Source organism: Halichoerus grypus, chromosome 8, assembly GCF_964656455.1.
Source record: "Halichoerus grypus chromosome 8, mHalGry1.hap1.1, whole genome shotgun sequence".
Classification (NCBI taxonomy): domain Eukaryota; kingdom Metazoa; phylum Chordata; class Mammalia; order Carnivora; family Phocidae; genus Halichoerus; species Halichoerus grypus.
Window position 1 is genome coordinate 149,728,743 of NC_135719.1, and position 14,815 is coordinate 149,743,557.

Here is a 14,815-nt window from a genome sequence, read left to right on the forward strand (position 1 = left end):
CAGGGTGGGGCCGTGGCAGGCCTGGCCTCCCGACCCTCCCGACCCTCCCGGCTCCCCCCAGGCAGCCGACCCGGCAGCTCACGGGGCCAGCGGGCTGTGCTGCTTGCTTTGTAGTTACGGTATCGGAGGGAGTCCGTTATTTCCTGGAATTAAAAAACTCCTATCATTTGTTTGTTCAGAAAGCTGCTAGAAATAGCATGTAATGAGAAATTCAGTGTTTATGGTAACATAAATATTGCTAAAAATACATCGTTTACAGTTCATAGAACAGATTGCCCGTCGTCATAACTTTGTAGAATGTTCTTGGGAAGCACGGAGATGAGATGTTTCTATGTGCACGTCTTCCTGAGCAGTCGCTGTACGGTCCTCAAACTTCTGAAAACTCTAAGGTGGTAAAGCAGCGACCGAGGGTGAGGGTCCCGTCAGCGGAGGGCGTCCCGTCAGGGTGCACCAGCATCCTGCGTGTGACGGGGGCAGGCCTAAAGACGCGCACTGTTCCACATTTGTCCCCGTCGTCCTGGGGGGAACCCTCGGGGCGGGGGGACCCCAGGTCTGTGCGGCCTGCCTGACAGCACTGAGGAGTGCATGGGACAGAGGGGCTGGTGCAGGGCCCGGGCGTCTGGGCCGTCTGCGTCATGGGGAGACCCCCCTGCTGCAGGGGTGTGCCTCTGGGACGGGTGGGCAGGGGCCCCAGCACTGGTGTGCATCCCCCCGGGGTGGCCCGTCTGCCACATGTACACTCTGTCTTGGATTGTAGTTTCCTCACTGTTAGTGTGATTTGCCTAGAAAATAATTTGGGATTGTTTATTATTTAATTACGAAAATAAAATGGTTTATTTCCTGGTGTGAAGTCCCTGCACTTGCAGAAAGGCTTTTATAAAATCGCAGCCCTAAAAGACCTTTTTCCTGTTTATACCGGCCATTCTTACCCTTTTGAGGGCCACAGACTATTTTAACAAGGGGATAGAAACTACAAATGAATGTTTCTGCTCTAGAAAATGTCCAAACAGAAAGAGTGTGCCCAGTTCAGGGACCTCTGCCTCCACCCCCAGTACTGGGTCAGGCGTGTGCCTGTCTTCTGGCACCAGCCCCGGGGCAGTGTCCGGCTCGTGGACCTGCGGGGGGGATGGCCAAGTCACTGGACTGCTCTGCCTCAGTGTCCCTGAGACCAAGGACGGTAACTCCCCGTCCTCAGGGCTGTGGAGAAGACCTGCACCAACGTGGAGGAGTTACTTAGGGCAGAGTCTGGCGGAGAGCGAGCTGGGGCGAGGGGGTCCCGGGCCCACCGTGCCAGGCATCATGGTGAGCACGGGGGGCATGGGGCATGTGGGGAGGCCTCGTCGGGCAGCTCATCCGTGCGCACGGCCTCCCTGCCGTGGAGAAGGTGCGGCCAACAGCGTCGAGCACATCCTGACCCAGCGATGGGTGTGCGGGGTCGTCAGCCCCCCCGTGCCTGCGGGGCCAGAACCCGCGGCCGCCCCACAGTGCCGTGTCAGCAGGACGCGGTCCCAGGAGTCCCTCGCACTCCCTCCGCGTTGACGGTGTAGGAACAGGACGAGGGGGGCAGGTGAGGGGCGAAGACCACCCTCAGGGTGCGGTCGGGGCGGCGCCGGCTGACCGTCAGTCTCATTAAGAGCTGGTTGGACCAGGTCATTCCGAGAGCTGGAGAAACGCGCTCGTCCCAGACGCTGAGACAGGAAACAGGCCCAACCGTTACTTACAAAACCACAGGGGTCCCACCGCCACTTGGCGGCCCTCCTGCCGGGGGTGGGGGTGGGGGCTGGGGAGCTGGTGCTCACCCCTGTGGCCCGGGTGCTGTGCCCTGCTCCTCCGTGGCCTCTGTCACCTGGAACGTGCAGACTGGGGTCAGCGGCAGCGAGGACCCCACGCTGCCCACCCTGGCGTGGTTGGCTCTGCCCTCCCCGAGCTGCTTCCTTGAGATGGAAGCCGAGCACACCTGCCGTCTGGGGGGGGGGGGCGGGGGCGGCCCACCTGGTTGATGCACAGCACCGGGCTCTGGAAGGTGCAGCTCAGCCGGCGCAGGGCGGCTCCTAGTGCCTGCAGACGCCGGGCCCTGGGGACCGAGGCCGCGCCATCAAACTCGCAGCGGAACGGGGCGGCCACGGAGTCGATGACCACCAAACGGGCCATCCCCCGAGACAGCAGCGCGGGCACCTTCTTCGTCACACACTCCAGGAGGGTGTCCTGGAAGCCGAGGGGGTGGCGTCACCGCCCGTGCCGTCGGCGTCTCCCCGGCTGCCCTGTGCCGAGGGTCCCCTCACACCTGTCCCTTCACTTCTCGTCTCCGGTGGGGCCATCACAGTGACCGGGCCTTGCTCCCTCCGTGGCCCCATGCCAGGCACTGAGTCTGGACGCAGCCACACCGCGAGGCTGACTCGTCACCGCCACGGTCCTGCCAGGCGGGTGTGGGGGCGGCCGTGCCCCCTGCCCAGCAGCCCCTGGTGCAGGGAGGAAGGAGGTAGTGGGGTGGGGCCGCCCGTACTGTGAAGTCCCCCCGGGCTCTGCCCCTCGGAGCCGGCTGCCCTGCGGCTTGGACATGGGCCCTGGTGCCCAGTGACCGCGCGCTGGCCGGTCCCCTGACCGAAGCCCCGTCTGTGCTTCCGTTTCTAGGGCGTCTCCGGTAGAGCCTCTTTCTGTGGAAAATGACAGCAGCAGCGGCCTCGAGGACGCCAGCGGTAATGTGAGTCCCCCCCGTCCCTGTCCCCGCGGGGGGCTCCGGGGGTGCCTGGGGGCTGGGCAGGTGGGGACCCTACTGGCACCCCCCCCCCGGCCTCCTGGCGACACTGGGCAGGAGGCTGGAAGCCTTCCGCCCCCAGAGCTGTCTTCGGAACCACTTAGGCCACCGTGGGTCTCGGCGGCCCTGGCCCTGACGGCGGCCCTCTCTCGCAGTGAAGCCACCCCGGCCTGGAAGACCCAGGACAACGCTGCTTGTGTGCCGCCCGGGGCAGCCCTGTGACAGCTGGGGGACGGCCACCGAGGCTGGAGGGCCCTGCAGCCGGGAGCCTGCAGCACTAACCTCGTCTCCCCCCGTATCCCCGTGCCACGGAGCACACTGTCCCACTAACAACCGCACTGCTCGTCGGGACGCGCGTCGCTCGCAAAGCCATGGCCACGCTTGGCCCCTGCAGGATGGCGGGGTGGGCGCGGCCTCCCTGCTGGGCCGCGGTTCCCGGGAGACCCGCAGGCCACCTGTGTCCTGACCCTCCGTGGAAGAGGCCGTGGCTGCGGGCCCCGTGGGCCGCGCTTACCGTGCTACTTCCCCAAGCTGTGTGAGATAGGTTTCATTGTACATTTTTTAAAAATTAAAAGTTTATATACCTTACCCTTTGCTTGTAATTTTTATAACAGTCCTTAAACGGGGGGAGGCGCACCGGGATCGGGGGGGCTCTGCCGGCCGCTGCTGACGTGCCCGGAGCCGGCCCCACGCACAGGCCTGCCGTACTCTCCTCCGGCGTGCTGCTGTGTCCTCACTTGCCACCTTTCCCGCGGTCCTTTCCCGCCGTCCTCCATCCCTCCGCCTCAGTGCGCTACGGCGGCAGCCGGCCGGGCCACAGCTCCGCTCCCCCTGCCTGCTGGACCTGCCCTGACCTCCCAGCCCTTTGTCCCCTCCCTGGGGGTTCCCGCCACTGCTGTCTCTGCACCGGCAGGGACATGTCACTTGCTGATGCTTCCAGATCTGTCCCCCGAGTGCTGTGGCCAGGTGGCAGTCAGCCATCTGAGGGGCTTGTTGGGGCTGGGGACCTGCTAGGCCCTGGCCAGGTTGTGCCCCGGGGGGGGCTCCTGTGCCCTGATGGGGGGCTTCTGCTCCGCCAGAGGCAGAAATAAAACCCAGTACAGACTGCTCTGGCTGGGACGGCTGGCCTGGACCGCAGGCCCTGTCGTGTGGGCAGCGGGCACCACGGGGTGGCCGGTGGGAGGTGCCCCCTGCAGCTGCGGCCTTTTCCAGGGGACTGAGCACCATGGCCGGGGGCGCGGGTCAGGGCAGGAGGCGCCGTGCTGGGCACCCTTGCGCCCGCGGGGCCACCCCCCCCACTCCCTGTGCGTGGGGGTGACGAGTCCCACAGGATGCCGGGTCCGACCGGAATTTCAGGTGCCGGATCGTGTGGCTCTGAATGTGTGGCCCGCGTGTGCAGGCACGTGTCTGCTGACGGGTACTGCGGGTGGCCCGGGCTCTCGTGTGTGGCCCTGCCCACCGGACCGACCTCCCCTCGGCACTCAGGGCCAGAGAGACACTCACCACGTCGGCCACGTGCTCAACAAAGATCTGGTTGCCAAACTTTATCCCGTCGACCACGTCTCCCGGCACGTCCGTCCGCAGGCGCCGCTGCTGAGCCGTGAGCTGCCGCAGACGCGGGCTGGGGAAGACCTCCTCCGTGCAGATGTACACGGCCCCTGGGGAGACACAGGGCCCCTCCTTGCTGACAGGATGCCACCCCGCGGGCCGGTCCCCAGCCTGTCTGGAGTGGAAGTGAGCGGAGTTACCAGGGCCCAGCTCCTGCAATGCCCTCCTGAGCACGCGGGGCCATCCCTCAGAGGCTCTGCTCTCGGCTCCTTGCTCCACCCGGGCCTGCACGGTGACAACCATGTGTGTGTGTGACTGGAAAAGCCAGTCGGCAAACAGCGGGTCACGCGTCCCCAGAAGCCCGGACACCCTGGGGCAGCAGCCCGGCCCGGGCCTGGATCTCCGCACCGGGGAACGGACCCCAAGCCCACAGCTAGAAGGAACTGGGGGCTGTCCGAAGTAAACCCTAACGTTTGTGGCAGCTGATTTTCAACCAAGGTCCCCGGACAGTCCAACGGAAGAATGGTCTCTCCACCAAATGGCGCTGGGACAGCTGGGTCCCTGCAGGCCAGGTGCTGCCAGGGCACCCGACTCCGAAGAAGACACGGGAAGCCTCCGGGACCTCGGATTCAGCACTGGATTCTCAGATGCGACACCAACAGTGAGCAGAGGCAGAGAAGCTGCACTTGATCAACACGGCACCACCGAGAAAACGAAAAGACACCCCACAGAGAGGAGGAAATACAGGGAATTCCGTGTCTGGGAGGAGTCCCGCAGCCACGTCCTCCGGAGAGTTCTCACAACCCAACCACAGACGAGCCAAGTCAGACCAGGCAAAGGGTCTGAACAGGAGACGTGAGATGGTCGACGGGCCCGTGAGGACACGCGAACGCCCTCGGTCATCCGGAAACGCAGCTCAAAGCCACCGTGGGACCACCGCCCACCCACGACGGTGGCTCAGATCACGAAGTCCAGCGTCGGCGAGGACAGTGCGCTGATGGGGTTGGCATGGCGGCTGGCGGCCCCTCACCCGCTCGGACGCGGCACGAGCCACGGACGCCAGCGTTCAGAGCAGCACCGTCCACAAAAGCCACGAGGTGGAAGCCACGTCACATGGACGGGTGGATGGGCGAACAAACGTGCTCTGGACACACAACAGAATATTGTTCAGCCGGAAAAGGGAACCGAGTACGACACGTGTTCCAACGTAACGACCGTGCCAACATCGTGCCGAGGGAGGGAAGAGAGACCGCGAGGTTACGACCTAGGATCTCACTTCCGCGGGGCGTCCGGAACAGGCGAACCCCGGAGCAGGAAGTGGAGCCGGGACTGCCAGTGGGCAGCGGGGAGGGCCCGTGAAATGTTCTAGAATTAGGCAGTAGCGCTGGAAACGCAGCTCTGTGAATACACTAAAAAGCACTGAATTGTACGTTTTAATTTTATGGTATGTGAACTACATCTCAATTTTTTAAAAAAAGAAACAGCTGGTGTTCTGGTGGAGAGCTGGCTCTGCCCCCCAGGGCCCCCAGCGGACTCGGTCCCTCACCCGCATCGGTCGCTGCACAGCCTCAGGCAGGGGAACCGGACGAACCAAAGGACCCGCACCACGTATGCACACGCACCCTGTTTGTGCCTGGCTTTGACTTTGACGTAACTGTGTTTTGGCAGAATTTCACACTTAAGAGACGGACACGTGGCGGGACGAGAACCACCAAGCCTAGCGAGCGCCTGACCATCAGCACCTCCTTAACCTTCCCGGGCACGTTCCAGACCATCCCTCGGGAAGTGCCTGCAGACAAGGCGAGCCCCTGACCCTGTCCGCCCCGGGGGCAGCTGGGTGTGACCGTCCTGGCCGGTCTGGGGAGAGCGGGCTGGACGGAAGGTTCAGCGTGGAACCGAGCCTGTCTGCGCAGCCCCAAAGCCCCTTTACCCCCCTGGGTGTGTGGCTGGGAGAGGCACAGGGCCTCGCCGCGCTGCCCCCACCCGCCATAGGCCATGGTGGCTTCTCCAGGGTGGCCCCGGCAGATGGTGACGGGCCAGGCAGAGAGGGGGCTCCATCAAGCGCAGGATTCAAATAAGTCCAGAGTGTCTTCACCATCCTTTTCAAAATTAGGGCTCTCAGATCTCACTGGGTTAAAGGAGTTATTTTGTCAGGGAAATGGTCATCTTGGATGCAACATTTAATGTCACAGTAACCTCGGGGCCACCTCGGGGCCCGGGACACGCGCCCGGCTCTCTCCGGGTCCCCCCTGCCACTGTGGTCACATCTCCTTTCCCCGGGGCTAAAGCCTGTGTGGCCGGCCCGTAGCCCGGCGTCTGACGGACGTCCCCAGAGCCTCCTTGGCCACCCAGCAGCTCGGTTCCCCACAGCCTCATGCCCACCAGCTCCTGGCTCTTGGCGTCCCTGCTTCTGTCTGGCAGACGTGGGGGTCTCCGTGCAGGAGCTGGAAGCACGGGCCTCTGATCCCCAGCGCAGCCCGCGTGGCGTGACGTGGCTGTCACTGAGAGGCCCCTGGGTGGCATGGCGGTGGTGGAGGGGTGGAGACCCCCAGACCAGCAGTGGACAAGGCAGGCTTCTCCAGGGGGCAGGGTCACCTCAGGCCGGGGTTCGAGCGAGCGTGCGGGCAGCTGAGGGGCCACGCTGGGCCTGCCGTGTCCCAGAGTGGGGGACACAGGCTCCGCTGCGGGATGTTTTCAGGGCATCCGGCGCCAGGAGGGGTGCGCCCAGGCAGCTCCGAGGACCCGACCTCGCGGTGCCCTTCCCGCTCCCCCAGGCCAGGCCCGCCCTGAGTACGGACCCAGCTTGGCCACAGATGCCGACGGTAACTGCTCATGTGACCCATCCAGGAGAAGAGGGCTCTGCTGGGCCCGAATGCTGCAGGCCATCGTGGCATGAAGGAGACCAGGCTGGAGCTTCAGGATCAGGACTGGACGGCCAGCCCTGCGCTCCACACCCGGCCCGTCTCGGGCGCAGCACCCCCCGCACAGGGCCCCGCAGACACACTGGTTGAGCAGACGCAAGCTGGGCATCATCGTGCCTCTTTCATGGGGTAAACGGACAACCCGCTTCCAAGGCCAAGTCCATCCACCCAGCACCAGCACCAGGCGCCTGGCCCTTAGGCCCTCCCGGACTGCACCTCGCACAGAGACGCAGGGACGAGAGTGACACACAAACGCCCGCCTCAGGTGTGAGCAGGCGCCACACGTGGTCGGGAGCCCCTGCCCGTGGCCAGCAGACCCGGCCGGCGCCAGACACGGGGGGTTCATGGGAGCCGCGCAGACCCTGCCCCCCACGAGAGCTCACGGTGCTAACGGGAAGCGGGAGAGATTCCAGACCGAGCGGCCTGCTGCCGGCGCCCCCGCGGGGGGCCCTGCGCATGATCCCGGTGCGTGTCACCGGGGCGGGACGTCTGGCCCCGGCCGCCTCCCCAGCCCGCCACGTGGCCCAGCCTGTCCGGGCAGCGGGGCGCGCACGTGAGCTTGGAGCTGCCGCCGGCTTGTGAGCAGCCCGGGAGCGAGGCGGGACCGAGGGGCGTCAGGCCGCTACCCGGCAACGGCCACCCCGGTGACCTCACGTTTAGGAAAAACAATTTAGATTTTGAACGCTTGAGTGACTCACGCAGGCAGCCTGGAAGAGTCCCTCTACCGCGTAGCCCGTGCACATGTCAGCCACACACAGCAATGCGAGGAGCACGGCCCGGCCCCCGCCACGCAGCACAGGCCCGCCCGCCCCCACCGCGCGGGGCAGAAGAGCGAAATACTGCTTGCCCGGCTCTGCCTCTGTGGACCGAAGAGTTGGCAGGCTGCTGGTGTGAGCGTGTGTGCACGAGCGCGGGTGTGCAGGCTGGTGGTGTGAGCGTGTGTGCAAGCTGGTGTGAGCGTGTGTGCACGAGCGCGTGTGTGCAGGCTGGTGGTGTGAGCGTGTGTGCACGAGGTCGCAGGAACCCTTGGGCCAGGCCCACAGCCCTCGAGGGGATACCAGGGAGGAGGCGCAGGTGGGCGGGCCGCTCCGACGGCGGACAGGCGGACAGGAGGACAGGTGGACAGGAGGACAGGAGGACAGGTGGACAGGAGGACAGGCGGACAGGTGGACAGGCGGACAGGCGGACAGGCGGACAGGAGGACAGGCGGACAGGCTGCAGTGCCGCAGCCCTCGGACCCTGCCCCCCGGGGGCGGAATCGACAGCAGACGTGAAGAGAAAGATGGAACCGGGAAGATCCCGTGGGTACGTCTGGCGCAGCCTCTGTGGAGTGCGGCCCCGGCACTGCCGGCCCCCCCCAACTCCTGGGCAGGACCCCCCCCCCCAACTCTGCCCGCCTCCAGGGGCAGCCACTCACCGGCCTCCAGGCCTCCGTGCTGCCGCGGGAACTGCACGCTCAGGCAGAGCTGCAGTGCCAGCTGGGTCTTGCCGGCGGAGCTGGGGCCGGCCAGCTCGGTGAGGCCGTCGAGGGGCAGGCCGCCGCGGAGAAGGCCGTCGAGCACGGGGCAGCCCAGGCTCAGGCGCTGGTGCTGCGCGGGGAACCTCTGCTTCTGCTGGTGCAGATGCAGCGCTGTGAACGCGGGGGGGGGGGGGGGTGTCAGGCACCACGTGGTGGAAGGACAGGTGACCTCGGTCACGTGGGTGGATGAGGTGCCAGCCGGCAGGCAGGAGGCGGTCCCGGCCGCTGCAGTGCTCTGTGGGCACCTGGGGGCTCCGGGCTCTGACTGCCAACTCACCCCTGCTTCCCGCGCCCCTTGGCTCGGTCCCATCTCTTTTGGCCCAAGAACGGACTCTCGGAAGCGAGGGCCCCCATGGCCCCCCCCGCCACCTGACAGGTCCCCATCCTGACGCTCTCCGTGCGAACCTGTGCAGACGCGGCTCCCCTGCAGGTGTGAGGAGGCCGTTCTCAGCAAGTGCTGCACGTCGAGGCTGGGGAGGCGGGTCAGTCTCTGCAAGTCTGGTCCAGAAAAATGCAAAACCTCCTTCACTGATTTCAGTTTGGCTGAAATTATACAAATAAATTATAGGGCAAGTTCAGACTACGGTAACACAAGGCAACACGACGACGACAACAGGTGTTTTCAGGAATGCTGTCTTCTAATGCTGGGGACCCGGCGGGCAGGGGCCTGATCCATCCACTCCCCGAGGCTCTGGGAGCCCCTGGGTAGAGTGTGATGACAGCAAGGAGGAGGAAGGGGGCCTGGGGGAGCCCCACCTCACAGCTGCAGTAGCAGGAGTCAGAGATGAGAGGGGCCTCTCCCAGGTGCCCAGAGCAGTGGATGCAACCCAGTTCCGCACCCCGGAAACATCTCTCAAGAAAGGAGGTTTCTGTGGCCGGGCAGGCCTACACGTAGGCAAGGCTAGAGGATGATTCCAGGGCAGGCTGGGGACCATGCATGAGGGAAGGGGTGCAGGACGGAAAGCTGAGCCGGGTTCCAAACAAGCGTCCGCTGTACCAGACTGCTGGCATGGTGGGGAGGGCGGGATGGCCGGTGGGACAAACAGCAAAGAATGCATGAGGGTTACAATGCCAGTGGGCAACAGCTAGGTGGGGAGGGTTACAGAGTTAATGTGTCCAAAAGGTCTGGTATTTGGAGAGGAGAGTGGATAAATTAATTTTGGGCTTGGATAAATGCATTACTTTCAAACTAGTACAAAATAAATTTGCTAAAAATATATTCAACCAATCCAGAAGCCAAAAATGAAAAACCACCACAAAAAGAAACACAAAAAATTGCTCAGCATAATAAGGCAGACTTAACCCCACATGTATCAGGAATTCCCTTAAATATGTATGCACTGAACGCTCCAGTTAAAACAGATGGACAGGCTGAATGAAAGGGAAAACAAAGCAAAACGACTGATGGGCTCTGAAAAAACCAAGAGCCAAGGATGAAGGAACAGGACCTCAAGACTCTGCCCCCATGTAGGACATCACCATGTTGCTGCACCAGCCCCCACGTGTACTTAGGATTCCATGTTATATGATCAACAAGCATCCTAATGTTGAAGCTTCCCCATCAAATGCCCCAGGAGACAGGGGAGATGGAAGGGAGTCCCAGGACGCCAGCTGGTGCAGGGTAGCTGGGGATGGATGCACCAGGAAACAAACAGAATGGGTGAGCTGTTCAACCCTTTGAGCATTTAAAAATGAGGCACTGGTAGTTGATGGACATACTGGACAATGTGGGGAAAGTCAGTGAGACATACACAGAAAACACAGCATTGGAAAAAAAGAGGCAACTAACAACATTGGGGAAAAATAACAAAGATGGGACAAGAAAGAAAACAATCTTAACCTCCCAGTTCAGCAGCAGTCATCATGTCCCCAGTCAAAACCCTAATGGCCCAAACTGCGTTCCAACTGTGGGGGGAGGAGTGGAGTAAGTGGGGGCACAAGCAAGCCAGTCCTCATCAGTGTAACACCCACTCTGTGAGTAATCCCTGACATTGACAAATTGAACACAGCAACATAAGCACATTATTTAGAAACCCAGATGTATGTAAATACAAAAGAAGTTGATAAAATCATAAGTGGTGTAAGTAGTTCCCTTTCACTTTTTAGACAATAAACATGTATTACCTTTGATGAAAATAAAATGAACTTTAAAAAAGTCCTCAGTGAAACGCACACACACACACACACACAACCGAAAAACCTGCAACACATTCCAGCACGGGTCTCTAATCAGGATCAGTTGTCTTGGGGAAGGGGAGGACTTGGACAGGCAATACTGTTAACTTGTTTTTCATGCACTGTGTACACGTACATCCATACATTTCACATATCTACTCGATCCAAACATCAATAAATATACCTTTCTTAACTGCAGCAATAATTCTAGGATTCAGGTCCAATTGATCCAAATCCATTTCTTCAACAGGTTGACCACAAAGACGAGTAACTTCTCAGGGACACAAATTCCAATGTGCTTGCTGTCACTGCAAGCTGCCCAGGAGCCGAGCACAGCAGAGTGATGGTGGCCTGGGTATGCAGTCCCCTTTGAGACAGGGGTTCACCGTCAGCCCCGAGGTTGCAGGAGAGACTTTACCAGGAAAACCACTGACGTAAGTCTAAGGCAATGCTTTTGTTAGAGCCCCCATTCGGTAACTTAGAAACCATGAATTCCAATCCACAGAGTGATGTGTTTGAAGAAGTGCCCCCAGGTCACCTGCATTCTAAAGGCCCACGCTACACAAGGCAGGCCCATTCTGTCCCCTGCAGAAAGGGTTAAAAATGAGCACGTGCTCCGGCCCGAGTCCTGGCCCAGGGACCTGGTTTCCAGATGAGCACCCTGCCTCGACCCGCCTCTTTGGTGAGGCTGACGCAGACAGCTGGAGATCACACGCACTGGGCTCGCGGTAATGAAGTGTCTTCTGCATTCTCCAGTTCCATCTCCCCTAAGTGTGTCTCCGTGGAGGATCTGGCCAGAATGGGAAAAGTGAGTTTTGAATCTTGCAGGATGCTTGCGGGTTGGAACCTCCCTGACTACCAAGCTGTTTCAGCGGAGGACAGTGGAGACTGTCCCACCCTTGCCCTGCAGCCCGCACCCGTCCCCTGACCAGCAGCCCTTCCCTGGCCTGAGCCCTAAATGCTGCGGGACAGGAGCCCAACCCCACCCCCGCTGGCTGCCCCACTCAGCCCAGGGCCACGCAGAAGCAAGCCCCCCAGATCAGCAGGGCTGGGGGTGCACCAGGGTGGGTGCAGGAACGCCAAGGCCCGCAGCCACACGCTGGCCCGCTGAACCCCGTGCCGATGTCCACCAGCAAGGCCTCCGCCGAGGGGAAGGTCACCTGCCCTTGCAGCGCTCCGAGTGTTATGATGTGGACAACATCAGGCTGATTTGGGCGCTTAGAGAACCAGGTCACTCGCACCGTCCCATTCACAGGCCGGTCAGGGAAACAGGTCTGGCACCCAGAACTGACAGTACCAGTTTGGGGTGGCTGTGGAGCCTGATGCCCAGGTGTGACCGCACCGCGGGCTCAGGACAGCCGCTGCAGGAAGGAGCTCACGCTCCGGGTCCCACGTCTGCCTGTGGCAGGCGCTCCCACGCCAGAGCTGCTGACACTGGTGAGGACACACGCAGAGGCCCCAGCCCCCCGGAGGCCACCAGGACCGCAAACTGGAGGATGGTTGGGTCTCTGCTAGAAAGAGGCGCCTGAACGCAGGGCCCCAGGGCCAGCCACACGCAGGGAGAGGCGATGGGGACTGTGACGAGCTCCAAAAGGTACCCTGAGTGTATGGAAGGTGTGAGGTTAGATTCCTGAAGACAGAAAGCAAATACGAAAGAGCATATCATCTGCAGGAAAAGTAGTAAGTTGTCAAAGGAGCTGCGGCGCACCCTCCTGGCTTGGCAGGGAGCTCAGCTTCAGGAGCCCTGAGGACAAGAACGGGAAGAGGTGACGCAGGGAGCCACCACCCAAAACCACCTCCAGGTCAGCAGAACACCCGGACGAAATGCCAAGCTTGCGGTTTTCAAATTCTGGAGAAAGAGAGTGTGTGTGTGTGTGTGCGCGCGCGTGTGTGTGCGTGTGTGTGTGTGTGCGCGTGCGTGTGTGTCCTTCCCCTGGACCCGTGGAAAGCCCCGGGGGCATGCCTTGATGCGACAGGCAGCCGAGAGGCTGGGCTGGGGTCCGGTCGTGAAGACGGACGGCCGGGTGAGCGAGGTTCTGGCTGAGGCTGCCCACGCTGTGCGTGTGGAGCCAGGGACGCTGGCAGGGGGCTGCCGCCTCCGGGAGCTCCCCGGATACAAAACTTGGATCCCGAGGAGCAGCTCGACACAGGGCAGGAAAACAAGCCGGGTGAGTGCAGCGCCTCAAGCTTACGTGGTGGAGGAACAGGGCATCGGGAAGCAGAGGGACCACGGGTGGAGCCCCCGTAAACCAGACACAGGCCCGGGGGCTGGACAGACAGCCTCCAGGTGGGCGCCCTGTCCCCCGCCTCCCTGAGGGCTCGGGCCTGAGCCAGCCATCCTCCGGGCCTGTGCCCACGCAGAGCTGCAGGCCGGGGCAGCTTCCTGGAGCGTTTCGGTTACTGTTTACGGGGCACAGTGAGCATCACGTGCCACTGGGTGAGTGGAACAGAGCTACCGGAGAGAAGCCATGGTTTGCATGAACCATTAGGATCGTGACTTTGAAGCAGTTCCTGCCGGAGTGGAGGCCAGGGGGACTCACTGTCTCCGGCTTCAGGACACTCCGTTGGGACCCGGCGGCTAACCCAGGCCGCACGGAGCGCGCGGAGCCCCACACGGACTGGCCCACCTTCACTCTGGGCAGCAAGACTCACGTTTCAAGCCGCTTTAGTGAACCTGTGCGGAGGAATTACTGGAATCCCACTTCAGCGGCAGGTTGGGCGGCAGGGCCGGACGCCGTAACCGGGGAGGGGCGGGCCGGCCTCCCCTCCCGCAGAACAGGGCCACCGCCTCTGGCCAAGCTCGGCTAAATTCAGGCAGGGCAGTGCGGGAAGACCCCGGTGCTGGGACTCCGGCGCTCTCAGGACGCTTCTGAGCACGCTTCCCACGTCCGGCCTCGCTCAGACCTCAGGGGGCGAGATCACCTGCCCGCCCTGCTGACCGGGAGAGGGACGCGGCAGCCACTTACCGACAAGCTCAGGTCCTACGGCCGGCAGGGGGTCCAGGTCCCGCCCGCAACCTGCGGCCCGCACGCCTGTGAACAAATCCAGCAGGAACCGTTCAGCGGCCACACTGCACAACGCGGTGATCCCGAGGCCGGCCTGCCTGGGGCGGGGCTGGGGGGCAGCGTGTGTGTGTGTCGTCCCGGCGGGAGCAGCCCACCCACTCTCCGGGTGGCCATCTAGTCCGGGTTCCCCTCCCGGAGGGGGCGATGAGCGCTGGTTCATCCCAGGGCCGCTGGTAGGGAGCGGCCTTGCCCCGGCCGGCCTGGCCTCCTGGGTCCGCGGCCCTTCTCAGGACCCTGTCCTCTCCGGGGACCCCTTCCCTTTGCAGGCCCGGCACCGCTTGCCCCGTTCTCGCCAGCGACTCCTGCAGGCCCACGTGACGGCCCAGCGCACCTTCTCTTCCGCGACGCGCCCCACCTCCACGGCGGTCCACCCGGACGCCCACCTTCGTGCGGCCCTCGCTCACCTTTCACCCCACGGTCCCCAGGCTGCCGCCGTCACCCCAACTGGCCCTGCAGCCCGCCGGCCTGCTTGGGTCTCTGCGGGGGGCAACCCCCAGGACGGGCCTCCGCACCCCGGCTCCCGAGCTGCCAGAACCCCGCCAGGGCCTGGGCTCCGGCTGTCCCCTCCTCCCGCCCGCGGGCGTGGACTGTGCGGACGACCCGCGACCGCGCCGGGGCCCAGCTCACCGCGCACCGACCCCGCGCCGCGCCCCCGCGGCCCACCACTCTCACCGCGCGCGCGCTCCGTTCGCCGCCTCGCGCTGCCCCGCCCCCCGCAACCTCCCTTTCCAATGAGAGCCGGGCGGCCCGCACCGGATTTGCCAATCAGAGAGGAAGCAGCGCTACGTCGCAGACTAACTGACCAATCCAAAGTCTCAATCGTCCCCAGGAG

At 63.0% G+C, this 14,815-nt stretch overlaps 2 protein-coding genes across 14 annotated transcripts in view; one reads left to right on the forward strand and one right to left on the reverse strand.

The window, feature by feature from the left end:
- The window catches only part of KLC1 (kinesin light chain 1), a 58,583-nt gene extending 55,240 nt beyond the window's left edge, over positions 1 to 3,343 (forward strand). For all 9 annotated transcript variants that reach the window (XR_013440847.1, XR_013440848.1, XM_036101651.2 and 6 more), the window contains 2 exons: positions 2,632 to 2,701; positions 2,911 to 3,343. Coding sequence is in view for 7 of the 9 variants with exons in the window: in XM_036101653.2 (XP_035957546.1) it covers positions 2,632 to 2,701; positions 2,911 to 2,913 (73 nt within the window). In the remaining 2 variants the exon portion in view is untranslated. The remainder of the gene's footprint in view (positions 1 to 2,631; positions 2,702 to 2,910) is intronic.
- XRCC3 (X-ray repair cross complementing 3) lies at positions 167 to 14,776 on the reverse strand. Of its 5 annotated transcripts, XM_078054278.1 has the most exons (9): positions 14,388 to 14,635; positions 13,885 to 13,950; positions 11,103 to 11,708; positions 9,149 to 9,286; positions 8,642 to 8,854; positions 4,259 to 4,413; positions 1,993 to 2,205; positions 1,800 to 1,846; positions 1,357 to 1,688 (listed from the first exon to the last, which is right to left on the reverse strand). In XM_078054278.1, exons 3-9 carry the CDS (start codon positions 11,155 to 11,157, stop codon positions 1,493 to 1,495), a joined length of 1,017 nt encoding a protein of 338 aa, XP_077910404.1. In that variant the 5' UTR covers positions 11,158 to 11,708; positions 13,885 to 13,950; positions 14,388 to 14,635; the 3' UTR covers positions 1,357 to 1,492. The 5 variants fall into 5 exon arrangements, with proteins under 5 accessions (XP_035957567.2, XP_035957566.2, XP_035957565.2 ...); XM_036101674.2 differs by lacking the exons at positions 1,800 to 1,846; positions 14,388 to 14,635 and adding an exon at positions 14,656 to 14,776 and having other exon boundaries at positions 167 to 1,688; XM_036101673.2 differs by lacking the exons at positions 1,800 to 1,846; positions 14,388 to 14,635 and adding an exon at positions 14,647 to 14,683 and having other exon boundaries at positions 167 to 1,688.
- Between the last annotated feature and the right edge of the window lie 39 nt (positions 14,777 to 14,815).

Coding starts and splice junctions, on each gene's coding strand:
- XRCC3 (XM_036101674.2), bottom strand. CDS start 11,157: ATGGATTTGGATCAATTGGACCTGAATCCTAGAATTATTGCTGCAGTT. Junction 8,855..9,148: donor GGGGAGCCGCGTCTGCACAG/GTTCGCACGGAG, acceptor CCGCGTTCACAG/CGCTGCATCTGCACCAGCAG. Junction 1,689..1,992: donor CGGTGCTGTGCATCAACCAG/GTGGGCCGCCCC, acceptor TTCCTGTCTCAG/CGTCTGGGACGAGCGCGTTT.